This window comes from Myotis lucifugus, unplaced genomic scaffold (genome assembly GCF_000147115.1).
Source record: "Myotis lucifugus unplaced genomic scaffold, Myoluc2.0 scaffold_136, whole genome shotgun sequence".
Taxonomy (NCBI): Eukaryota; Metazoa; Chordata; class Mammalia; order Chiroptera; family Vespertilionidae; genus Myotis; species Myotis lucifugus.
In genome coordinates this window covers 3,478,199-3,505,664 of record NW_005871184.1, presented here as the reverse complement: position 1 = coordinate 3,505,664, position 27,466 = coordinate 3,478,199, and the positions used below count along the sequence as shown (strand labels likewise).

Sequence of the window (27,466 nt, the reverse complement as noted above, 5' to 3'; positions counted from 1 at the left end):
AGTTTCTCAAATTTAGGGCCTGAGGATATGCTATATGAATGGTTCCAGACAGAAATCAAGTTTGTGGATTCTTAGAGACTCTTTGGTCACCAAAAATGAATTTTTAAGACAACTTTATCTCAAGTGTTTCAAGTTCAGTCAGTCTGAAGTGTTGGAATATTTTGCTAAAAATAAACCAAAGACCTTCAGCTCGACATTAGTGCTTAGAAGAGAGGATTTCTTTGCTCTAAGAATTATGACTGTTTTATTACTCTTAGTCCTTAGTAAATCATTATAAGATGTAATGTGGAACCATACAAGTAACCCATGTATTTATCCATTAGTCATCAATCATCATTCAGTGCCTGCTAGGTACCAGACACTTTATATACATTATTTCATTTCTTTCTTAGAATAAACTTGTTACTCCCTAATTTACTGAACAGGAAATTGAATAGTTGGATAATCTGCGAAAAGTTTCAACTCGGGTCTGGCAATGCCAAAGTCTGGCCTCTTTCTACCACACCTAGAGTAAAAAAATCAGAAGACTGCTGCTCCCAGTGGCTTAAACTCTAGGGACAATGAGAAAATCTTAATAATTGGAGGAAAAGAAAAGTGGGGAGGTCACAGATTCTTAGAGGATATGAGTTCTCTTTCAGGGAAAAATAAAAGTGCTTTTACACACACACACACACACACACACACACACACGAATACTTATATACAATGTCATGGATTACAGATCCCAGTTAGAAAGACTTGTTTTATGGACAAGATAACAAATAGAGAGAAGGGGCAGGGAACAGATACACAAACTTTTTAAAAAACCAAATCATAAACATGTTCACAAACAGTTGTAATGGTTTGGAGGGAAAAGAATTTATAAAATAAGTATAGATAACTGGTGTAGAAAGGAAAAGGTTGCAAAGGACTGGTTTCAAGATATTATATAAAGTTTTTAAAGAAAAAAGAGACTTGGTTGTTCTCTCAATCCAAGCTACCACTACTAAGAGTTTACCCATTCAATAGCTTGGCTAGATTTTTAAAACAGATTGTTTCATAACCACTAACCACCCTGTGGCAGAGGGAACAGGATAGATAGAGAAGAGGGTAAAAAGTGAGGTTTAGTGACATCTCCCAATAACCTACCTGACTAAGGCCAAAATGAAAACTCCAGCTTCTGTGTGAAGGGGACAAGCAGAGGCCAGGGTCAGCGGACATTTCGCCTCCATGAATACACTGTACTCTGAGCATCCTGCCACTTGAAAATTCATCTTGCCCTGACTGGTTTGGCTCAGTGGATAGAGCGTCGGCCTGCGGACTGAAGGGTCCCGGGTTCGATTCCGGTCAAGGGCATGTACCTTGGTTGCGGGGACATACCCAGTAGGGAGTGTGCAGGAGGCAGCTGATCGATGCTTCTCTCCCATCGATGTTTCTAACTCTCTATCCCTCTCCCTTCCTCTCTGTAAAAAATCAATAAAATATATTTTTTAAAAAAGAAAATTCATCTTAATGTACATACAGTATGTACAGTATCATAATTTCTACAAAATCCAACAAAAACAGCGAGGCACTTGGAGCAGATATACCTTTGCACATCTTGGAAACATACAGACTTAAAAGATATTTAAAGCTTAATTTAAAGTCAAATAGTCTCAGCTTTGCGCAGTGGCAGTATCATAGCCAATTAGGTTTACCCGAGGCAAGATTATTATTAATTGAAAAAATAATAATAAAAATAAAGTCAAATACTCTGGAGCAATTTTAATTTGTGGTACTAAATTCAGGGTGTGGGAGTGGGGCTAAGAAATGCAGTATTAGCCTGGCCGGCATGGCTCAGTGGTTGAGCATCAAACTATGAACTAGGAGGTGGCCGTTTGCTTCCCGGTCAGGGCACGTGCCCAGGTTGCTGGCTCGATCCCCATTGTGGGGCATGCAGGAGGCAGCGATCAATGATTCTCTCTCATCATTGATGTTTCTATCTCTCTCTCCCTTTCCCTTCCCCTCTGACATTAATAAAATATTTTTTAAAAGAAAGAAATACAGCTGTTAGTTGGCTCAAGAGAAAGGACATGGCACCTCCCGTGCCTTGGGAGCACAGTGGCCTGGGCAACCACGGGATGAACTGATATGCACAATCATACAAAGTGGAAACCAGCTTTTGGCATCAAATTTCAACATTCTTAATCTTCAAATGCAAACATTATAATAAGCAAACATCACCACTGGAAATGTTTTCTCTTGTGGAGCCATAAGAGAACAGCAGAATCCAAGTTCAGCAAAGACAGCAAAGCTTGTTCTTGTCCATGAAAAATATCATTGTCCATTTATTTAGAAATAAAATCTTTATTATGGTAAGTCAGGTTTCCCAAAAAATCCATAACATAACCCCTTCAGTGAGGTTCTCAGCTCACAGTTTAAAGAAGTTGTGTTGTCATGAAAAGCTGAGAGTCTGTTTGCTGTTTTGCCCAGCGCCTCTAAAACTCTGAATCCCAGTAGCTGAATTATATTGGAGTTCAGAAAGAACACTGTGTAACCTTATGTAATTTGAATAAAATCAAGCCACTGAGTTGTCCATGACATTCCAGTTCATTTTAATTATATATTAAATATACATTAATTAAACATTAAATTAAATACATATACTGACCTGCCTTTTAATGATGTTCAGTGATATATGACCATAGCATATAGTCAATATTCATCTTTGTTTCCTAGATGTCTTTGTATTAACAGCATATAAACTTACTGCTACAGTAAGTTTAGACTTTACTGATAAAGTCTAAAACTTACTGCTACAAGCTCATTTTCCTAGACTGTTATTATACATAATAAGAGACTTGATTTGACAGCTCCTATAATAACACATTACACATTTTACATTGGATGTGTTTTTTTACCTTAAACTCTTGTGGCGGCAAGACCATTTTCCTCAAAGCTGATTGGTTGTGCAGGTCTGCAGCAGTGCTTAAATGTGACCTTGCTCTCCCAAGCTCTTCTGACAAGGAGGAGCCTTTTGGTACAGAACATGACATCTTCATGAAGAATTTGTTTTATTATTAAGAAATAAATGTGTCTTGCTTCTTGAAATCTCTCTGGCTTCAGCAATTTGTAGTCATTTCCACTGCAGACCATTAAGAATATATTTCAAAGACAGACTAACAAAGTTCAAGTACAAGTTATTTTTTAAATATTGGAGCTTCTAATTGGGTGAGTATGTATTAGAGATTATCAACACAAATAATATAGAGCCAAAAAAGGAACTTAGGTCAGAGATATTGGTTGACTTCCTTATTGCATTCTTTGATATTTATTGTATAACCATGTTTTGCAGACTGATCTTCTGATAAAACTTGAAACTCGTTGGTTTATTGGGTGTATTTGTTTTTCTTATAAGTGTTCTTCCAACCTACTTAATCTCATTTAACACTGTGATTTTATAAATTTTTCCAATAAAGCAGTAAAGTTTTGTCAACACTGCACTAGAAGTATCCCAAGTACAATGCCTGGGTCATTTTCTCTCTGATTTGGTTTTCACATTCCCTTAGAACAACACACTAAGCTTGATTTTTGAAGACCCCTAATGAGGACATGATTAGGCAAAATAATTAACATTGCATCTGAGCCTTAGAACTGAAGCTTTACTATTCATTTCATTTGCTTGTTTCATTTCTATATTGAGTTTTTCTCATGCCAACTGTGTATTTTTCTTAAAGGCTTATGAAAATTTTGGTGAAAAAATGTTGCTGCTTCAGTGCAGACATGGAACCTCTTTTCCTAAGCTAGATAACTTGGTGAGTATTATCATTTATTTTTCCTTATACACACAGGTTTCATATCAAACTAAATCTTGTCAGAAATATACTTGAGGGGATAAAACACTTTAAATATTTCAGAAGAAACAAAGGATTTTTGAGTTGACAGATGGGATGGAAGAAGTAAGAACTTATGCAGTCATTGTATTCCATAGCAATCATTATGAGTATTATTTTCAGCTCAAAAAATAACTAATCAGAGACTTTCACTTAATCATAAACTTTTTAGAGATAAAGGAATCTTAAAAGTCATCCAACATAATATATTAATTTTACAAAAGAGAAAATGAGTGGCATTTTATATTTATAAAATATAAGACTACATATTCCTACGTGAGTGTATAACATCAAAAATCTAAGTGACAGCTACTATAGAAATTGAATGGATGACTAAGCAAGCAAGAAATTAAACATCCAAAAGTTCCCCAAATCTTAGGCCATAATCTTAGAAAGTATGTTTAGTGGGGGGAAAGCATTCACTAATATTCTCTTTATTAGCTTCCTATACTAAACTCACTAGTTTCAGTTGTAATTTTTAATTCTCCACAATGTTATGATTCTGAAAATCTTTAATTAGGAGAAAAGGTATTTGCATATTACTACTTCCTTTGTTTAATTACACTCTCCCAACTTCTCTGATATATAAAAGGTAATTGAGTACACTTAAAATTTAGGAAAATGTTAAAGTGTCCTTTAATTATATTTTTGGGAAGCAAGAAGAAGGCTGAGTATTGCCTCAAATCACTACTAGATGCATTTCATGCCTAGAAAGAATCAGGCACAAAAGGAATAAAAATGGTGTCTTTATGCTGGTAACTATGCTAGGAATTGTGTTGTACCTGATATACCATGGAAATAAATCATTCTGATTAAATCCTTTATTTTCCTCTATTGTTTATGCAAATAGAACAGTTTTTTTAAGGAATTAGCTAAGGAAATGCCTCAGAATAAATCTTGTTCAAATATGTAAAATACAAGTTCTAATTATGCAAGGCTTTTATAATTAACTAAAGTAGGATAAATGAAAACAATCTCCAAGCTTCCTATATGTCTTCAGTTTCAATATTTCCCTCCATATATTTAATCAAAGTATCTAACAGAGATACATTTATGGTTTTGCCTATGTTTTTCTATTTCCCTGACCAGCCCTTGAGCAAAAATGATTTTTTAAAGATAAAATAATAATAATAAAGAAAAAATAATAGAAGAAAAGAATAGGATTCTGGGATATTCCAGCTTCTTTAATTAGCCTCTATATAATGGAATATTGTCTATAGCACCTTAGAAAGTAGTTTAAAGTACTGATTTTGAAGTGTGCCCTCATTGAAACTGAGATATTCTGAACAATGAATATAGTCAGACATGACTATGCCTTTCTTAACCAGCCTAGCAACTAGACGTTCAAAATCAGCAGTATTTATATTTTCAGGAAAACTCCTAATTTCTTATTTCCACATTCCAGTGCTATGAGCCATTTACTCTATTCTCAAGCATCAATTCTCTCTCTCTCTCTCTCTCTCTCTCTCTCTCTCTCTCTCTCTCTCTCATTTTTCTCTCTCCCTCCCTCCCTCCCCTCCCACACTTCCTCCCTCTCATCTCTCCTTTATACTGTGACCCTTCGGGCAGCTTAGAACAGTACCAGGTAATAACTACCTAATAGTTTCTTAATGTAAAATTAAAATGGCAGCAGAGGCCCCTCTCACTGTCTGTTTCTGCACGCTCCTTGACAGACAGGCGGGCTGGTGCCTAAATAAGTGCAGAGTACCCCAAGCACAATTATTTCATAGTCCAAAAATAAAATCCAGTTTTTTTATTTCAGGTACCAAGTGGAAAAATGAGGATTCTCCTGGTCTTTCTAGGTCTGCTTGGTAATTCTATTGCTATGCCAGTGAGTATATTTTTAAAATTTAGGGCTTTTTTGTGTGCTCTATTGTTACATAGCTTGAAGAAAATTATTGGGCTTATTTCCACTGACATTCTGAATTTGTTATTGGTATCCTTTCCCTTTCAGATGCACATGCCCCGGATGCCTGGATTTAGCAGTAAAAGTGAGGAGGTATGTATGTTCAGTGTCTGGGGAGAAGTTTTCCAGAGCCCTGTCTTGAGAGTTCATTTAAAAAAGGAAAATGTTGGAAAACTTTCTGGTATAAAATGTTTTAAGAAAGAGGTAGAAGGAGTGAGATTTGAAAGACTTAAACTCTCAAATTAAGGCAAAGTAATAATCTCCTCAGCACCATCCTACCTATGTATTTCAATATTCCTTCTCAAATTAAGTGTATTACATTAGATAGCTTTTTTGCTGAGTTTTCAAGCCAGCAAAGGTAGCCATTTTTACCAAGGGTTGTTAGACATTTAAGTATATAAATAACTTTTACATGACGGATACCCAGGATCATTAGCCAAACTCATTACTCATCAGAAAGGAGAATCATCTTTTTATAGAATCATCACACTCTCAGATCCTGAATTCCAAAAAAAGTGGAATTGAACATTTAACAGCTTCAAAGTAGACAAGATTTTTATTCTCTATTATTCTTCTCAAAATAAAATTCTGAGTAAAAAATTAAAATGCCATAGAAGTTTTTATTGCCTTTAACTTTATTAATAACCATTAAAATATATTATGACTCTTGTACCTTAAAATCAGAAATTCAACTTGTTTATTATGATTTGTGGATTGATTGAATGACAATGTTTCACTTGTGCCACATTAATGGGTTCCTTTGGTCACAGATGATGCGGTATGGTCAATTCAACTTCATGAACTCCCCACATGTAAGTTATTATGTCTAATGATCTATGCTTTCTGATGATTTCTTATTTACATAAAGATAATTACATTGTAACTATACACACATTTTAATTATAAGAGTTTCAAGGGGGGGAAATAATTTCACCTGTCCTCTTACAACAAATTTTCTTCTTATTCATTATTATTGTTGTTTCAAGTAAATAAAACTCATTTTTAATTACAAGGGCTCTTTAAGTCCAAAAGAAATTTGTTCTGAGAAAAGATCACACAAGATATATTCACAAATAATGAGAACAAAAACATAGCATAGTAAATATTCGGGGGGGGCAGTGTAAATTTTATTTGGATTCTCTTGAAAAATAACACCAAAATTATGAAATAAATTATCATTTTATTTAAATAAATTTAATTATACTTATCACTGTGTGTTAATTCTTAGAACTGACTAATAATAAATCAAGCATCTGTTGAATCTTTTGGCATAATTTTTCAGACAAAATAGTGTGTTAGTACAATAATATCATTTATCACTTTTGACTTGTGGCACGATCATAAAAACCATTCTGGAGGAAAATCAAGGACTTCATCTGCTTTCCCTTAATCCTTTTAACCAAAGAAGTTATATGCATACTAGAGGCCCGGTGCACAAAATCTGCACTCGGGGTGGGGGGTGGGGGGGTTCCCTCAGCCCAGATTGCAAGAGGGTGCAGACCAGGCCAAGGGACTCCACTGGTGCATGATCAGGGCCAGGGAGGGACGTGGGAGGCTGGCCAGGGCATGTCTGGCCCATCTCGCTCAGTCCAGATCAGCTGGACCCCAGCAGCAAGCTAACCCACCGGTTGAAGCGTCTGCCCCCTGGTGGTCAGTGCACATCATAGTGAGTGGTTGAGCAGCCTTAGCATATCATTAACATATTATGTTTTGATTGTTGAATGGCCAACCAGCCAACCAGACATTTCGCATATTAGGCTTTTATTATATAGGATATGCATAACCCATGACACAGACAATAGTGTGAAGGTCTGGGGTGTGGGAGACGGGTGGAGGGTAGAGGGGGTCAATGGGGGTCAATGGGGGGAAAAGGAGGGATTCAGCAATACAGATACATTTTTTAAAAAACAAGTCATTCTCTTTTAAAGCCCCTCACTTAAAATTATCATCATTGTCAATTTTCTCACTCTTGACTATTGATTGATCTAATTCTTTTAAACTCTCATTCTCGGTTTTAGTGACTTTGCCTGTAATTTGATGTGTTCACCAACTTAATTGTCATAAAATACTACATCTTAATGCAAGAGTTGCAATTTTATCTTCCATCAGTTCACATGGCATTTGCACTATGTGTGTGTACATCATCTAATAGACAGCAAGAGACTACTTAATGAAGACTGGAGATAGAAACTGGTGTGAAAACAGAGAAGGAGCATTTGAATGGGAACTGATGTTGTAAGAGGTCAATCTCTAGATTAGCATTTTCAGATTATTGCTACTCTTGCTTCCCCGTCAACTTTGAAATGGTGGAGATTCTGATAATGAAAATGAAATTAATGAGGATTCACCTGCAATCAAGAAGCACAGGCACCATTAAGGGTGTTTACACAAACAGAATTTTTATTCTCTCTCTCTCGCTCTCTCTCTCTCTCTCTCTCTCTCTCTCATCGTTTGCTTTTTTAACACTCTCACTTTATTCCTTTTGCTTTTCCTCCTCCTTTTCCAGCCTCTTAACACGTCACAGGGGTTTTGAATTTGACATCAACTCCTCTATAACCTGACTTGTACAGTTCCTAACTGTGAGGGCTTTATTCTTAAACTGAAATTTCTCACCCGATTTGTCCTTTGCTTTGGTTGGTTGGTTGGTTGGTTGGTTGGTTGGTTGGTTTTCTAGAAGACTGCATGAAATTCATTTCTGTAAGATAACATGTAAGGGAATGCTAACTAAAGATCTTGACGCTTCCATTGTTAAGTTCCTTGGGATTTTTAAGATTCCTGGCTGAGTATAGAGACTGACACAAGAGGGTGGGGAGAGCCAGAATCTCAGCCCTTGTGTGACCTTACTGCCATTTGCTCCCTTGCAGATGACACAATTGGGCCCCTCATATGGTTATGGTATGCAACCCCCTCAGCTCTTCCCACAGTACCAGATGCCCATGTGGCCCCAGCCACCACCCAACACGGGGCGCCCAAAGAAACCCTCATCTCCTCCAGCATCCAAACGCCAGGGCAAGACGGATCTAGCCCCAGAGACCCCGAAGCCCAATCAGCCTCAACCAAAAAAGTCACCACCAAAGCGACCTTTAAAGCAGCCAACGCCTGCCCCAACTCCACCCCAAGAGGAAGCCCAGCCACCTCAGGTGAGGCTTGCCCAGCAAAATTTCAAACCAAGTCACATGGCCTCAAAGTGTTTCGGAGGGCCTTGCTGCCCACACATACACACTTCCTTCAGTGCTGCTGCTCAGCACAGGCACTGCTATGAGCAAAACAGAATCTTTAGTTTTGACATTTTCTTCCAAGGTGATGCTGTCACCTCCTATTCAAAACTGCCTGGTGAGTCCATTTTAGTTCTTGTTTGAGTTAAAATTACTCAAAAACTCTCACCTTAAAGAAGGCCCTTTCAAAATACAGAGGTAACATGGTATAGGAATCTGAGCACTAATGGAAGAGTCTGGACACAGAGATTCAAGTTCTACCTTCAGTAGTAGAACTGGATGGCAGTAGTATGAGCTTGAGCAAGTCACTGCACCTTTCTAGACTCCAGGTTCCCCATAAGTAAACAAAATGATGTCTAAGCCCCTTCCAAGTTCTACCTTTTGATTATCTAAAATGTTGCCCTGAAAGGCAGTACTGCTCCAGTACTTCAGGATGGTCCTGACTTAAAGCACGAAAACTGATAAATGGTTTCTCAAGATCTCATCTCATGTGGAGCTTCAAAACGATTGTCTTTTAGTCAGTTCGCATTATTATTAGACACTCTTACAGATGTAGAGAAAATTAAATGAAAAGACTCTCCTGGCTTCAATCACTTTTCAGCTATGAGATTTGGGACAAGTGCATAACTTCTCTGAACCTCAGAATCTTAAGTGAAATGGGAATAATAATAGCACATATTTTCTTTGGTTATGTGAGGATTAAGTAAGCTTACCAATATAAAATACTCAACACAATTCCTAGGACATGTGTTCAATAATACTAATACTAATTGTTGTTATTATTATCATCTCTGCCCTACAATTAAAAAGCGCAGTTTAGTGCAAAGGGAGATGTAGACTCCCAAATTTCAAATAATTGTATTTACCAGTTTTGTTTTGTTTTTCATATATTCTCACTTCCACATCATGATGATTCTTTCTTTCTCTCTAGGCATTCCCACCATTCGGCAATGGGATCTTTCCCTATCAACAGCCACCATGGCAAGTTCCACATGTGAGTTTTTCTTCTTAGTATTAGAAGTGAAAAATAATATTAGCATGTTATATCTCAAACTAATATAAGTTTATACACTCTAAAAGGAATGCTATGTGCCAATCCTAGAGAGTATGGAACAAATCATTACATCAGTGATCATGTAGGAAGAAAGAATTTTTAAGTGAACTTTTTACTCAAATTGGTGGCATGAACACAGCCTAATCATCAAACAACTGCTAGTAACTTAGTTAATGAGTTAATTTTAAAAGGTTGTACTACTTCATTACCATTTTCTGCTTCCTCAAGAGATTTGACAACACAAACATTATCCTCATTTAACGTAATGGGGAAATTTGAACAAAATGGAATTTGAAAATCACAAGATAAGCTATGATTAGACAAAGACTTTTCATCATATCTGATTTCTAGCCACAGCTATTTTATTATAAAAAACATACAAAATAATGTTTACAAGAATCCTTTAAAGTTTAAAGTCAATCAAATAAAATATAATATTGAAATTGCATCACAGGCATTAAAAAATATGAATTGCAAAATAAACTATTTAAACTAAAGAAATAGTAAAGACCAGTTGCTGTTAAAGTAACATAAATAAATATTTGATGACTTCATTCATTGTTTTTTCTTATTTATCACCCTTATAACCAAGAGAGTTTCTTGTTAACATGGAACAATTCATTTCAATAAGAGTTCCTTACTTTTTTGCCTTAAGAAAGTTACTTCCTTTTACTGGGCATACTGAAGTAAGGAAACGAAGGCAGTACCGGGTGAATAGTTAAAAAGCAGATGAGCATGAGTCTCATGCTGAAGTAGCTATTAACCATAAAATTCTGGAAGATCTGTGGAAGTTGAACTGCTTTTCTAACCCTCCTCTGAGTAGAAACCCAGCCTCCAAATTTGAGTAGAAAAATAAACTTTGGTCAAATAAAAACATTATAGTAATAATCCAGGAAGGATTGTCAATTTGTCACCCTAAATGTGAAGTAGATGATCTAAAAATAGCATCATTATTTAATCTTCATTATTACATGTTCTAATATGGATGTTTGGACCCTAATGGCACTCAACCCACTTTCTCCCTCCCCCTCACCCCTCTCATCTCTGTGTGTGTGTGTGTGTGTTGAGGTGACAGGGCCAGGTGAATGCTAGGAAATGATATTTTCAGTAGGATGAGCTAGGATCCTTCTGAAGCAATTGTATTTACCAGTATTCACTGTCAGATTATAATTATAGTTGTAAGTATTAATAGCTGGATTGTGAGAACTAATGACTCAGATGCTAAAAGCTAACAGTGCTGACACCCAATCACTGATATGAACTATTTTAAGACACCTCAAGTCTAACAAACAAATAGCAGCATAGGAAGTGGTTTTCTCTTGTGTTCATTGTGTTTTTCACCTTTCAGAGGGTACCACCAGGTTATGGACGGCCACCAGTCAGCAATGAAGAAGGGGGGGTAAGTACAAGTAAAGCTACATTCCCCATTAGCAATTACAACCTTTCAGTCTCTACTTTTTTTATCCCTGCCTAAGAAGAAAACTAAAATCCAACACATGAACCTATGGCTCAAGTGCCCATGATATAAGGGAGAAAAAGTGAAATAAATCAAGCCAGTAAATATACAATAAATGTGATACATCATCTCTTCTACATGTATTGGAATCTTCCTCCCACCCTCCCTCCCTCTCTCTTACTCTCCCTCTCTGTCAAAGAAGGCTAACCTAATAACCTACGCTCCAGTGATGGAGCAACTAGTAAACAGGGAAAGAAGTAAAAGCATCTTAGAATGTTATCCCCACAAGAGAAGTAATCATCTAACTCCCTCATTGTACAAATATATCAAATCCCAGAGAAGATAAATTACTAATTAATTTCACCTACTGATTTAGTGGATAAACTGGACCCAGAATCCATGTCTTCTGACACAAGTTCAATGAGTTTTTTATGACACCACACTAGGAGAAGAGCCAAATGCATGTCACAGAGGGATATGCTGTTAATGTATTCCAGCACTGTGTCATCAAAAAGTCCTTGCAGTGATGGTGGCACAGCATGCCACCTCTTTTTTCCTAGATATGTGCTATGTCCTCAGTGAAATGCAGAAACCTGATAGGTCTGGGAAGTGGGGAGTTTAAAAAGTGACATTAAAAATTCTATGTTAGCCCTGGTCGATGTGGCTCAGTTGATTGAGCGTCATCCCATGCACTGAAAGGTTGGTGGTCGGTTCAATTCCCGGTCAGGGCACATACTCAGGTTTTGGGCTCCATCCTCAGTAGGGGGTGCACAGGAGGCAGCTGACTGATGTTTCTCTCTCTCTCTCTCCCCTTCCTTTCTCTCTAAAATCAATAAAAACATTTTTTAAAGCTACTATTAGTAATGGCATAAGGTGCTTTAAAAAAATCATTGTGAAATAATGCTAATAAAAATGAGTCAGATAATTGTATGCAGCCTAAAAACTAACACTTCAGATTTTCACAACTATAACATGAGAGAGTGAGACTGAATGACCCAGGCAGTTGGCGTAGGTATTAAGAAATCTGTATTCCAACTCCGGAGACCTTGTCTGATTTCCTACATGTCAGAGACATCGCCATAGCCACTTGTCTCATCATCTCCATCCACAAATAGAGATTAAAAATACTTTTCCCCTAGAGTGTGTTTGTTTTTAAAAGAAAAACTAAATAACCTAAATGCCACACAAATGTCTAACAAACACACTGACAGAGCTCATGATAATTGCATCACTCATGAAAAGTTTATTAAGCACTTCCCCTGTGTTAGGTACCTAGAAAACAAAGGTTAAAAGAATGTTTTCACTCAAAACCTTCACATGGGAGAATCAAGTGGGAGAATCCCAGGAAAATGGGAAATTGCAGTTCAGTGGGGTAATGTTATAACAGAAGTCTATGCTACTGGGGACACCCCGAGTAGAGCTAATTCTGCCCATGGAAGTCAGGACAGAGAAGGGAGCATTCAGACTGAATCCTGAGAATGAGTCAAGTTTGCCAGGAGGTATAGATGTGTCAGTGAGAAGGTTTGCTATGACAAAGCTATGTGCAGAGGCACTGAAAGACAGAGAGAATAGAGTATTCAGAGAACTAGTTGTAATTTTCTTTTTATTTTATGTATTGTGATAAGAACACTTCACATTTGTTACCCTCTTAACAAATTTTTAAGTATACACTACAATATTGTTGACTATAGGTACAATGTTGGCAGATTTCTAGAGCTTATTCATCTTGCTTAACTAAAACTTTATGCCTATTAATTAGTAACTCCTCATTTCCCCCTCACCAAGCCCTGAGCAATCACCATTCCACTCTTTGGTTCTATGTATTTATTTCAATTACCTTATATAAATGGAATCATGCTGTATTTGTCTTTCTGTGACTGACTTATTTCACTTAATATATAATACCCTCAAAGTTAATTTATGTTGGCATATATTACAATTTTCTAAGGCTGAATAATATTCATATATATATATTACATTTTCCTCATCCATTCATCTGTTAATGGACATTTAGGTTGTTTCCATGTCTTGGCTATTGTGAATAACGCTGCAAGTAGCAGCTGTGATTTACAACCACATAAAGTACAAGGAGGAGGAAATGAGGCTGAATGCAATAGTTATGGGCCAGGTGATTATTTAAAATTATTATTCATTATTATTCAATTATGACTCTTGTTAGGCCCTCACCAGTATCAGGCACTGAGCTTTGCATATATTATTTCATTTGACTCTCATGAAAACCTATGAGGTAGATTGTTTTTATTATCTCCATTTTTCAAACAAGTACATTGAGAGCCATACTACTAATTCTGGTGAACTGAGATTTTAAACCATATCTGTCTAGAGACCCACTCTTCAGCATGACACTGTACTGCTTTGTATGTTAGCCAAATGTTTAGAATTTATCCTGTAAGGCAAGGGCAACCTTAAGTTATATTTAGCCCAGCCAGTATGCCTCTGTGGTTCGTGGGACCATGAACCAGGAGTCAGGGTTCGATTTCTAGTCATTGCACATGCCCAGGTTGCAGGCTTGATCCCCAGTAGGGGGTGTGCAGGGGGCAGCCAATCAATGATTCTCTCTCATTGTTGATGTTCCTCTTTCTCCCTCTCCATTCTTCTCTCAGAAATCAATAAACATATTTTTAAATTAAAAAATAAACAGGAAAGTGACAGAACTTTCCCACACACCCAACCCCCAACCTCCACTACTCTGGTGGCAATGGAAAGGCAAGGTTAGAGGTAGGTAATATTACATCCAGAGTAACCAGTAAGAAAACTATTGCAATAGTCCAGGGGTTTGGGAGATAAAGGAAGAGGGAACAAAAGAAGGAGATTAAAAATTTAGTTTATAGGATGTGGTCATTAATCACTAGGGGAGATAAAGGAGACAAACAGAAACAACTTGGGAAACTGAGTAAATCATGGTGAATACTACTTAGAAATAGAATATTGGAGAAGGAGGTTTGGGGAAAGATGAGTCTAATCTGGGTACATTCTGTTGGAGGGACTCATGAGATCTTCAGTGAAGCTGTCTTACTGTCTTAACCTCAGGAGAGAATGGGATGGGCCAGAGTTGTGGCTTTGGGAGTCATTGGCATGTATTTGTAGTAAAAGAATTCAGCTGCAATAGCTTGCTCAAGGCAAATGTGTAAAATGAGAACAGGAGAATGAGGATAGAGATGGAAACCTTTAAAAAAAAAATAGGTTTAGAATACAGGCCAAGAAAAAGAAAGCTGAGAAGTAATGGTCAGCAAGTACAAGAACCAGAAGGGAAAAGGGTCATAGAACCCAAGGAGGAATCAAATGTCAAGAAAGAAAGCTTAAGTCATTAGTGTTAAAAGAAACATGTGACTGATAAGATTTCCCTATCACATTAAAAAATTCTGAGCACCACCTGGTGGGAAGCAGAGAGTAATTATCAATGTCTATCTTCTTCCCTACAGAATCCTTACTTTGGGTATTTCGGATATCAGGGATTTGGGGGTCGTCCTCCCTATTATTCAGAAGAAATGTTTGAACAAGATTTTGAAAAACCCAAAGAAAAAGACCCTCCTAAAACGGAAAGTCCAGCCACCGAGCCCTCGTCAAATTCAACTGTTCCTGAGACTAATTCTACCCAACCAAATGCACCCAATCCTGGAGGGCGTCCGGGTGGAAATGACACCAGCCCAACAGGAAACAGTGGCCATGGGCCCAACACTGGGGGCAACCCTACAGCTCAAAATGGGGTCAATCCACACCCTGCAGTTAATGTTTCAGGCCAGGGGCCACCAAGAAGTCAAATCCCATGGGGCTCAGGTCAGCCAAATATTCGTGAAAATTACCCAAATCCTAACTTTCCAAGTTTTCCTGTGGGAAGACAATGGCGTCCCACTGGTACCACCGTGGGACACAGACAGAATGGGCCTTTTTACCGAAATCCAGTCCAAAGGGGTCCTCGGTGGAACTCCTATGCTTGGGAAGGCAAGCAAGCTGTTCGTCCAGGAAATCCAATTTATCACAGACCGTATGCTTCCACTGCAAGAGGCAATTCTCCCAATCTTGCAGGAAATCCAGCAAATTTCAGAAGAAAACCTCAGGGGCCAAATAAACACCCTATGGGAACCAATGTTGCCCCTTTGGGTCCCAAACATGGTACTGTTGGTCGCAATGAAAAAATTCAAAATCCAAGAGAAAAGCCATTAGGTCAAAAAGAACGAGTAGTCATTCCTACAAGAGATCCAACTGGCCCCTGGAGAAACTCTCAAGATAATGAAGCTAATAAATCAAACTATAAACTGCCTCCTCCCGAGGGTAACAAGCAACTCCCAAATTTTAATTCTATTGATCAGCGTGAAAATTCTTATTACCCAAGAGGAGATTCCAGAAGAGCCCCAAATTCTGATGGACAAGCCCAGAGCCAGAATTTGCCCAAAGGGATTATTTTAGAGCCAAGAAGGATCCCATATGAATCAGAAACTAATCAACCAGAATTGAAGCACAGTACATATCAGCCTGCATACCCTGAGGACATCCCTTCCCCTGCAGGAGAACGTTTTCCTGCTGGAAGAAATACTTGGAACCACCAAGACATCTCTCCACCTTTTAAGGAAGATCCCAACAGGCAGGAAGAACACTTACCTCATCCTTCCCATGGCTCTAGGGCAGATGTGTACTACCCTGACTATAACCCCTATGATCCCAGGGAAAACTCACCATACATTAGAAGCAATACATGGGATGAAAGAGATGATTCTCCCAATAATGCGGGACTACCAGAAGATCCGCTATACCCCATGAATACTCCAGACCCAAAAGAGACAGTACCTTATAATGAAGAGGACCCAATTGACCCAACTGGAGACGAACCTTTTCCAGGACAAAGTAGATGGGATGTGGAGGAGTCGCGCTTTAAAGAAGGTGCCCCAGTTAGGCACTACAAAGATGAACAGTATACCTCAAGTCGACCAAAGGAGTACCTTCCCTATTCCTTAGATAATCCATCGAAACCCAGGGAGGATTTTCCTTATGGTGAATTTTACCCCTGGAACGCAGATGAGAATTTCCCATCATATAATACAATTCCCACTGTACCACCACCTGTGGAGAACAGGGGCTATTATGCCAACAGACCTGTTGGACAAGAAGAAAACTCTCTGTTTCCTTCTTGGAACTCCTGGGACCATAGGATAGAAACCCAAGGGCAGAAAGAAAGAAGACCATACTTTAACAGAAATTTCTGGGATCGGCCAACCAATTTACACAAAGCCCCTGCTAGCCCACCACACCAGAAAGAGAACCCGCACTATTCCAGTAACTCCCCAGCTGGGCTTCAGAAAAATCCAATATGGCGTGAAGGTGAGAATTTGAATTATGGAATGCAGAATACTAGGTTAAATTCACCAGACAATGAACACTTGGCTTTCCAGGACTTAATTCCTCCAAGTTATTCAGCAGGTCAAAAAGAAGCACATTTATTTCACCAAAGACAAAGAAGCCCTTGCTGTGCTGGTGGCTCTGTTGGACACAAGGACAATCCACTTGCTCTACAAGACTACACTCCATCCTTTGGTCTTGCACCAGGGGAGAACCAAGACACCAGTCCCCTGTATACAAAAGATAGCCACACTAAGCATGCAAGACATACCATCTCCCCGACGAGCAGCCTACCTAGCCAAAGAAACAGCTCAGAGAAAAGACAGCCTGGAGAAAGTCAAAACCCAAGTCCTTTTAGAGATGATGTGTCCACTTTGAGGAGGAACATACCGTGTTCTATAAAGAATCAACTGGGCCAAAGGGGAATTATGCCCTTTTCTGAAGCCAGTTCCCTTCAATCAAAGAATACACCTTGTCTCAAAAATGACCTTGGAGGAGATGGAAACAATGCTTTGGAACCAATATTTGAAGGCAACCAGCTTAATGAAAGGACTGTTGACCTTACTCCCGAGCAGCTTGTTATCAGCACACCTGATGAAGGCCCCAAGCCAGAAGAAATCCAAAGTGAAGTGCAAGGAAATGAGGGTGAAAGGCAGCAACAAAGACCATCTAGCATTCTACAGTTACCATGCTTTGGCTCCAAATTAGCAAAGTATCACTCCTCCAGCCCTGGAACTCCATCTAGCATTGGAAGGCAAAGCCCATTCAATGGCGATTCAATAATGCCTACTGAAATTCCTGACTCATTGGCTGGGTTAGCTACTGGGACCCAGTTTCAGAGTATAATTGTAGACCCATATAATGATGATGAACACATTCCATTTGATTCCCTTCAAATAGGGACCAAACCACAAGACTGCTTACTACTCCAGGCCTAGGAATTACTGTATATCAACTGAGCATTCTTTGGAGAAGAAAAATACCTGATATTTTACAGTGGTTCTCAAAGTTTTCCCCTGAAGACTTGATTAAATATCTAACCCGCTTGGTGATCCTTATGTTTTCCCCCATTCCAACAATAGGAGTAGTGACCCAGGTGGTGCTGATGAGGTTGGGTCTCTTGGAGTCACTACAACCAGTGCTACCACTATTAGTGCAGACCTTAAAATACAAGCAAACAAAAAGGCAGGAAGACTATGACCACCACCACCTTGCAACTTGGAAGCCACTTGTCTGGGTTAGTTTCCCTTTGCTTGCTGATTCTTCTTTTTTCTTTCAAAGTCCCATACTTGCAAAATGCTCTGGTTTTGCAAAACAGAAAAGCAGATGAACTTTCCATTTTGTGTATGGAGATCTGTGTCAGTATAATCCTGATGATTGTACATTTTTTTCTTGTGTTGGTCTTTGTCCGTTTTTGTTTTTGTTTTTCCGTAGGTAATGTTCTCTTTTGGCACTTTTTCTTCCACTACCTCTTTTTTTCTCTACCTTTATTATTTACTTTCTTATTTTCTTTCTTTTAATTCTATCTCAACTATTCCATATTTAGCTTTCTATTTCTTTCCTTTCCATCTTTCTATCACTTCTTACATAGTAAGCTATCTTTTTTTTTTTAAATATATTTTATTGATTTTTTACAGAGAGGAAGGGAGAGGGATAGAGAGTTAGAAACATCGATGAGAGAGAAACATCGGCCAGCTGCCTCCTGCACATCTCCTAATGGGGATGTGCCCGCAACCAATGTACGTGCCCTTGACCGGAATCGAACCTGGGACCCTTCAGTCTGCAGGCCGACGCTCTATCCACTGAGCCAAACCGATTTCGGCCATAGTAAGCTATCTTTAACCATCACTAGTCTTTACATCTGCCTTTTTCATTTTTGTCTTCCTCTCTTCCCCCTTTGTTCTGTCTCCTAATATGTCACTTGTCAACCAATCCCTTTCTTCTCTGACTCCTTTCTTCCCTTTAATTTATCTTTCTCCCTACTGTGCCATTTTCCTATCTTAAGACTGCATATCTCTCTCCCTTTATTATATCTACTCTCTAAACTCTATCCTACTTTTTTTTCTTGGCCTAGCCTAAACATTTTTGTAGAATATATTTCAGAAATAGTAGACACTGGTACCTACTTTCATTTTTGATATTCTTAGGGTCTTACCAGGTAAACACAACTCAGTCAAAGGAACACATTCAAGGAGAAGTATGGGAGGAAACAGGCTTGTTACCCAGAACAAGCAGCAGGGGAATAAGGCTTAGGAAAGTAGATAGGGACAGACTGCCACTCTGTGACTGAGCACTTAGACAAAAAAAGACTAGGAGTTGTTATATCCCATCACCAACTCATCATCTGGGAAACACTGTCCTAAATCAAATAAAGGAAACACTCAACAGTTGGTTTTCTTTAATAGTACAGTATAAGTGGTTCTAGCAATGTGTGCTACTAGAAACATAAAGACTTTTGTTGTTGTTGTTAATCCTCACCTGAGGATATTTTTTCCAATGTTTTCAGAGAGTGGAAGGGAGGGGGGGAGAGAGGGGGAGGGGAGATGGAGAGGGAGAGAGGAGAGAGGAGAGAGAGAGAGAGGAGAGAGAGAGAGAGAGAGAGAGAGAGAAACAGAGACAGAGAAGAAAGATCAATGTGAGAGAGGCCCTTGCTATGCTGGTGGCTCTGTTGGACTATTGATGATTGACACATCAATTCGTTGCTTCTCTCATGCACCCTGACTAGGGCCAGGGATCAAATCTGCAACCCAAATATGTGCCCTTGATCAGGATTCGAACCCATAACCTTTCAGTGTGTGGGCTGATGCTCTAACTGCTGAGAAGCATGGGCCAGGGCAACATAAAGATTTTCATTCTTCATGTCCTACTAGAATGATTTGCAGACACACTTTCTTCATACCTTGATTAAATAGTGTAAATTATTTTGTAAAGTAGACATTTTTACATCGCCTTGCTTAGAATACATCTAGGTATTTTGTTTTTATTAATGGCATTTGGCCTACTATCTATATATTCTTTCCTAGAGAAAAAGAATTCTCAGAATTACCTAGAAAGTTACCTTCTAACTCTAAGGAATTCTTAGGAGAAATTTCCTGGGACAGATTTCTTTGTATTTTTTTTCTTCTTCTTAGGTCATACTCCTTTTTTTCTTTTCTTTTTTATTTTAATTTTTTATTATTGAAAGTATTACATATGTTTCCTTTTTCCTCCATTGACCTCTCGCAGCCTGCTCCCCATCCCCCGCCACCCCCAGCACAGGCCCTCACCCCACTGTCTGTGTCCATTGGTTATGCTTATATGCATGCATACAAGTCTTTTGGTTGATCTCATACTGCCCCCCTCTCGCACCCTCCCTGCCCTCCTTCTGAGGTTTGACCATCAGGACAGATTTCATAAAACCTCTGAAATTTGAGAAAATAGAGTGTTGAAAACTTCCTGAGGAAACGAATCTTGTCCTTTGAGTCTTCTAATGTTCCTGGCTCTGTGTCTTTTGCACATAGTAGATATCTGATAAATATTTATTGGTTGACTGTTTTTTAAAACAGCTTTTAAAGCTCCCATGAAAATACCACAGTGTGCTTTTCCTGCTCGTTAAACCATTGGGGGTGCTGAATGAGCCACCACACTCTGTAGCTTAATGTACTCAGCAACATTTGCAATATAGAATCTCAGGGTAAGAAGGGATCTTAGAGGTAGACTGTCTAGGCCATTTATTAGTTCCTTAATAAATGCACCACCAGTTTTATATTTGAATCATTCATTGTGAAATCATTAACTTATTCTAAATAAACTGTCTCTTAAGAATTATCCTCATCAAAATAAAATTACATTTTATGTTTCACTACTTTTTTCAAATGACTTTTTAATCTAGATATGAATGCCTTTCATTGTAAAAATACTCTTTCACTTCACTATTTCATCAAAATGTATGGATCAAACACTTGTCTTGGCAGATATGCTGACAATCTTCATCTATGAGTCATTGGAACTTAATTTATCACCTGAGACCTCTGTAATGTAAAATATAAACAATGGGGACAAAAACATCTATTAAATTTGAGACTATAGGGAGAAAATAAAAAGAGAAAATGTCCCTGTAGAAAATGACTCTTCATTAGCACAGGTATCCTTCTGCAAACCTGGATACCAGGCCTGAGTTCCTTGCAGTAAAGGAATTATTCTGTGTGCCCTTGTTAAGTTATTGATAAAGCTTTTAAAGTCAGCTCTAAAGTTAAGGTGCATGCAGTGGGATGGCAGGCCCCGAGGTGACCCCCTCTTGTCTCTAGCACTCCCAGCCCACTGCCATTTCTCCATTTCCATGGCAAGTTCCTACATCTTGTGGCTATCACTTGCTGATTTTTAAATGGCTGGATATATCCCAGCCATATATTTAGATGATAATGTAAATAAACGAGAAAGAAAATAACACCCGAGGATGGCAAATAGGAGATAATCCAGCAAGGCTAATACAACTGACTTATAAGTGTTTCTGCCTCACAGCCTGAAATAGACTTCTTTAAAGGGCAGTTGGCCATTGATCCAGTTGGCTGGGGAAAATCTTGAACTTTTCCACTTTAAGCAGAAAGTGAAGTAGGATAATGAATGTAGGGTCCAGCCACCTCTGAACACAGTCTAGCAGCCATCATCATGAAGATTCTTCCTCTGGCTTTTTGAATGCCCTGAACATATTTCACTTTAATCATTCACATCAGAGTCTTAACTTAATACACCTAGGAAATTCACAAGACATGACCTTTGAGTTACTTTTATTGCTTGCTTTGACCTATCCCAGGCTGCTTCAGTCATGACCCGAAGGACCCTAAAGAAGATTCAGCTTGCCCTCAGGAAGCCAAACTTCATTTCTAAAAGCCAAAAAGGGAACTAGAAATGTTGGATTCAAATCAACAACTGTGACCCTCCTTCACAAAACCTCAGAGGTTTCACTGTGACTCAGACCAACTGCCCCATTAAAACTCAGAAAACTGCACTTTTGGGAAATAGGTAATCACCATTTCACAACGGAATCAAAGCTTTTGGTTTGGTCCACCCATTCTTCCTTGCCTCTCACCCTTAGCCCTGTAACATCAGCCACTAGACCTTTATCTCTCACTTTGAAGTCATGGCCAATAAGATTTAGAAACAGGATTTAGCGGGTAACAAACAAAATTCCATTTGGCAGAGCAGAATTCTTCAAATAAAGGAGAAAGCTGAGCTGTAATTGGGCACAGATATGATTGTGAAATAGATGAAGCGGCTCTCAAAGCCCATCACTTCCCCAATCACGGTCCTCTGCACTCAGTGTCCATTTCATCTGCCTAAGGACCCAGCACCTTCTTTTCTGTGCTTCATCAGAAAATGGACAGTCTTGGATTCAATTACCACTTCTCCATACACTATCTGTGAAACCTATGAATATTACTTCATCTCTTTGCATCTCAGTTTCATCATTTGTAAAATGAAGATAGTACTCATTTCATAGGGCAGTTGAGGATTAAATGAAACATGTTAAAAATGAATATGCATTGTACTTCATGAATCAACCACCAGGAGGAGATGGAAGCTTATAATTCTAAAGCCGTGGTTCTCACAGGATTCCAAGCAGCTGCTGGAAATTTTTTGAAAAATGTACTTGCTTCTGCTGTATCCCAGAACTACTTAGTCATCATGGGGGTTGGGAGGGAGGAATCTGTTTCAATGAGTCCTCGGGGTGAGTCTCTTGCATGCTAAAAACTGAGAATCAGTGATCCTATACGATCACATTATTTTCTGATTTGTTGCCTGGATAGAGAGAAGAGCCAGAAGTCAATTAACACACAATGACAACTGCAATTTACAGAGGGTTACTGAATGCTATAATAGCTGTAATAAGTGGTATACATAAATTATGGCATGTATCCTTATTTTTACAAGCTATGAGAGAGTTGTTTTTACTCCTATTTTTAATCATATTGAATGAACTTGCCTTAGTGATGTCATTTAGTCACTAAGTATAGAATATAGGCCATGAATTTACCCACTAAGCTACACAGCCAAGACCTGGAAAGATCATTAAAGATCATTCCTATCCATAGTCTTAAAATGAATATTTGACTTGTGTTTACTGGATTTCAAGGGCCTGGCACGAAGGAACATTACTCTTATTGTTAATTAATGTAATTTTCTCTGGCTGGTGCTGAGTGTGCTCACTTACTAATAAGTAATAGCTAAGCACTATGCAGAAGAAAAAACATTCTCACCACTAATACCCACTTATACCTGTCCTTTAAAAACAGCATCCATTTAATTCAAATTTTAAAAGGACAAAAAAATTCAGAAATAATTGACTTATAACAGATCAATAAATTGGTCACGGTAACAGTAAAAAATGTTATAGTGGGCAAAATGATTATCAGAGGGCTTCTATTGATATTTGTTGAGGCTATGGCAGTGATTGAGTTTTCATTGCCATTTAAGAGACCCGTGAACCAGTCAGACTATTAATTATGCACTGAGTTCATTTTCTCAATAACAACATAAAGGTAAGCCCAAGAGTCATTCTGAGGATAAAATTAGATGACATAGGTGAATCACATGGATGTGAATAATGTTCAGTATCAACATCATCATCATTAAATCAGATACCTCATAATTGGCTACTATGTTCATTCAGGCCCCACAGAAGCAGAATCCAAGATGAAATTAAAGGTACAAGATATTTATTAGGAAAAACACCTGTGAACGAAAATAGGGCAGGAGCCCAAGAAGGCTGGGAGAGCCATCAGACTCTGACTCAGGTCTGACCTGTGTGGAGGAAAGAAGGTGCTAAGGAAGATTGCATCTACACTAATAAAAGAGAAACATGGTAATTAGCATACAACCGCTACCCTTTTCATTGGCTAATCAGTGAGTATATGCAAATTAACTGTCAGCCAAGATGGCAGCCGGCAGCCAGGCAGCTGGAAGCGAACATGAGGCTTGCTTGCTCCAGTGACTGCAGACTCCAACGTTCCCCGCCTGACTTGCCGGCCTCTGAGCTACAACTCTAAGAAACTATGTTGCAAACATAAAAGATAAACAAAACCCCAGAAACCGGCTTTCAGTCAGCCGGGATCTCAGAGCTAGAGTTATACATTGTTTCGATTATAGAACGCTCAGCAGCGGAAGCCTCAGAGCTAGAGGCAGAGCTAAAGAAACCAGCTTTCAGTCAGCCGGGATCTCAGAGCTAGAGTTATACATTGTTTCGATTATAGAACGCTCAGCAGCGGAAGCCTCAGAGCTAGAGGCAGAGCTAAAGCTGGCCCAGAATAAAATAAAATAAAGAGAAAAAAAAGGAGCGGTTGGGAGCTTCAGTCAACAACCACCAGCCTGAAAGCAGCCCTCAGCCCCTCACCCAGACTGGCCAGGCACCCCAGTGGGGACCCCCACCCTGATCCAGGACACCCTTCAGGGCAAACCAGCCGGCCCCCAGGCCTCTATCCTATATAGTAAAAGGGTAATATGCCTCCCAGCACCGGGATCAGCGGAGCCGCGAGGCCTCCTGGCACTGGATCAGCGTGACAGGGGGCAGCGCCCAAACCCCCTGATCGCCCTGCAGCTCTGAGTGTGACAGTGGCGGCGTCCCAACCCCCTGATCGGCCCTGCTCTGTGGGTGATAGAGGGCAGCGCCCCAACTCCCTGATCTGCCCTGTTCTGTGCGTGACAGGGGGGAGCTCCCCAACCCCCTTGATGGGCCCTGCTCTGTGCATGACAGGGGGCAGCGCCCCAACCCCCTGATTGGCCCTGCTCTGTGCGTGACAGGGGGTGGCGCCGCAACCTCCCCATCGACCCTGCCTTGAGTGTGACAGGGTGCGGTGCCCCAACCCCCCAATCGGCCCTACTCTGAGCGTGACTGAGGGTGGCATCGCAACCTCCCGATCCGCCCTGCTCTGTGCATGACAGGGAGCGGCGCCCCAACTCCCCAATCAGCCCTGCTCTGAGCCCGACCAGGGGCTGCACCTAGGGATTGGGCCTGCCCTCTGCCACCCAGGAGCAGGCCTAACCCAGCAGGTCGTTATCTCCTGAGGGGTCCCAGACTGCGAGAGGGCACAGGCCGGGCTGAGGGACCCCCCTTTCCCCCCGAGTGCACAAATTTTTGTGCACTGGGCCTCTAGTAAGTAATATATAATGGAGGTGTGGTGCTAAGAAATTTTCAGTGAGGCTGATGGAGAGTCCTCAAGTCAGTCACCCATCAGAGGAGTCCTGTGTCTCCCAGGCACTGGTCTGTATTAGAATCCTTACCCTCTCAGGCAGCCCATGTACCTCATACAAACACAGTGGTGGGTACCAGAGCCATTGGTCAAATATGCTCCCTGCAAAAAATCGAGAGGCTCCTTTCAGAGCTGCCTCCTCTGTGTTGCTTCCTTGGTGTTTCCTTGCTAAATTGTTGACTAACACACGCAAACATATGAGTAAAACTAACAGGAACGCTTTCATCTTTCTTCAGTAACTCTCATTTAAGAGCCACCAGCTACTTTGGATTTGTATTGAATGAGTTAATACTTAAACCACTGATTGATGCCTAGCTAATGGTGAGTACTAAACTGTTATTAATATGAGGATCTTCGAGTTTAACTGAACTTCTGAAAGAAGGAATGCCCCAGGACTATAAGTCTGAGGTGCTCTTCTAGCTGGCATTTAATGAGGCAATGTGGTCACAAAACCTTTTCCTATTAGGTAGGCAAAAAAAACAAGGCAAAGATGAGGAGCCTCTCCAGAAACTACCTCCCCGCAAAAGTTCTTATCACAAGAAAGAGAATTGCTTGTAATTGTATGAGGTGAGAGATGTTAACTAAACTTAGGAACACTATGTTTGTCGTGAGGGACCTTGCCTTTTTATTCAATTTTAGTTTTAAATCACAAAGCTATCTCAGATAAGTACATGTATGAATTCAGTGATTAATGCATAACCACATCATACTTACAAACTATTTATAAGTAATCAATTATATTTAACTTACATACAACAAAGTTAACACAAACTTTTTTCCAATAAATTATTTCACACAGGTATATGCTTAAAAATCTATTTAATTGTTCAAACTGTGCTAGAGAATACATATTGTGGAATACATATTTCATTAGATTCAGTTACAATAGTGATGATTTCCAATGGGAATTTCTTACATGACCCTGATTTTTTTTTTAATTTTATCCAAAAAAAATGTATCATTTGCTACCAAATCTGTGTTATGTCAAAACAAATTTTTTAATTCTGCATTTAATTATGTAACTTTCAGCTCACTGGTTTCATAAGTATTACAGATCCAATTTTAATTATTTTTAAATATTTCTAAAACATGTTTTCTAATCACTTTTTTAATGAAGATCTATAATTGACTTGTGTTTGCATATCACTTTTCTCTACACATTTTACTTTTTGTCAAAGAGAATAGCATGGAATGTGCAAAAGCTCTGGCTCTCCAAGGCAAAGCAAAAAGAAAAAAGAAAAGAAAAAAAGAAACTACTGAAAACACCCACAAAATTTAATTCTGTATCCTGATTTTTAAACTTAAGTTTTGTTTTCTCTCATTGTCCATTTTTTTAAATGTTAGAAATTATATTATTAACATAGACCCCTTCAGGCAAGGGCAATAAGAGATTCAACACTTTAAATGTGAACATATAATACTTAAGAATTGAGAAGTAATTACCTAATAAAAATAACAATGTTACTATTTTAATTACTTGGAGGATGGAGTTTTACATTATCAAAATATTGTGGCTTCAAATTCATTGGTAATAAATATATTAACTTTCTGGATCAAAATGGAGAGCCTTTCAAGATAAGCTGTGCAGTCAACAATGACTTAATTAGTCAGGATAGCAGGACTCCGGGGTCAAGGCAGTTTCCACCATTACGGTCTTACCACCATATGAAAATGGAACCTTATTTGTATAGCACTTATTTCTGTCATAGGTGTAGCAGGTTTCATTGTCTTCATCACAGATATTGCTCTGGGTGGCAGTAACCACTTGGTTTTCCAGTTCCACTTGTGTAGTATCACATTTTTTACACCTGAAAAACAAATCTATGCATTAGACAATCCCCATCAAATGTTGTATCCAAAATAAATTCATTCTTTGCAGTGCTCTACAATGTAGAATGGTTTATGGGATGTTTTTCAACCTTTAATATAAAAATTAATTGAAAGAAAGTAAGTAATATAAGTAGAAGTTGCTATATGGTGTAGGCAAAACAATATTGTTTTGCCTACACCATATAGCAACTTCTACTCTGTTAGATTAATTGCCAATTGTGTATTGGAATTAAGTAAATTATATATAGTGACAAAGAAGGAAGAATATTTTTAAAGAAATTGTTTGATACTGAATTCTGTAGTTTCCAAAAAAAACACCTACATGTTAATATGCCTGAAATCCAATTACTGAACTATTAAGACAAATCAGCCCTTCCTGTACTAATGGCAAGTATTTCTTTGTTAGAATAAACTTATAGCTAACTTTTATCTGTGATTACATTTTATGAATTTATGGTACCTAATAATTAACATGAGAATTAATGTATTCAAAAGTTAGAATTATATTGATAAATGTTTAGACCCCAACATATTTTCCAAAACATTCTAACAAGTTAATTTTTTAAAGTTATTA

The 27,466-nt window shown here is 38.8% G+C and overlaps 2 protein-coding genes and 1 pseudogene across 3 annotated transcripts in view; 2 read left to right on the top strand and 1 right to left on the bottom strand.

Annotated features, from left to right (window-relative positions):
- Nucleotides 1–1,636: 1,636 nt before the first annotated feature.
- Nucleotides 1,637–1,766, top strand: LOC111827143 (annotated as a pseudogene).
- Nucleotides 1,767–3,719: 1,953 nt separating this feature from the next.
- Nucleotides 3,720–17,775, top strand: ENAM (enamelin). Its single transcript, XM_006094414.1, has 8 exons — nt 3,720–3,773; nt 5,614–5,682; nt 5,806–5,850; nt 6,528–6,569; nt 8,622–8,897; nt 9,904–9,966; nt 11,375–11,425; nt 14,926–17,775. Exons 1-8 carry the CDS (start codon nt 3,720–3,722, stop codon nt 17,773–17,775), a joined length of 3,450 nt encoding a protein of 1,149 aa, XP_006094476.1.
- A 7,888-nt stretch (nt 17,776–25,663) lies between these two features.
- The window catches only part of JCHAIN (joining chain of multimeric IgA and IgM), a 35,041-nt gene continuing 33,238 nt past the window's right edge, over nt 25,664–27,466 (bottom strand). For both annotated transcript variants that reach the window (XM_014460648.2, XM_006094413.3), the window contains exon 4: nt 25,664–26,870. In XM_014460648.2, coding sequence (XP_014316134.1) covers nt 26,666–26,870 — 205 coding nt within the window. In that variant the 3' untranslated portion in view covers nt 25,664–26,665. The remainder of the gene's footprint in view (nt 26,871–27,466) is intronic.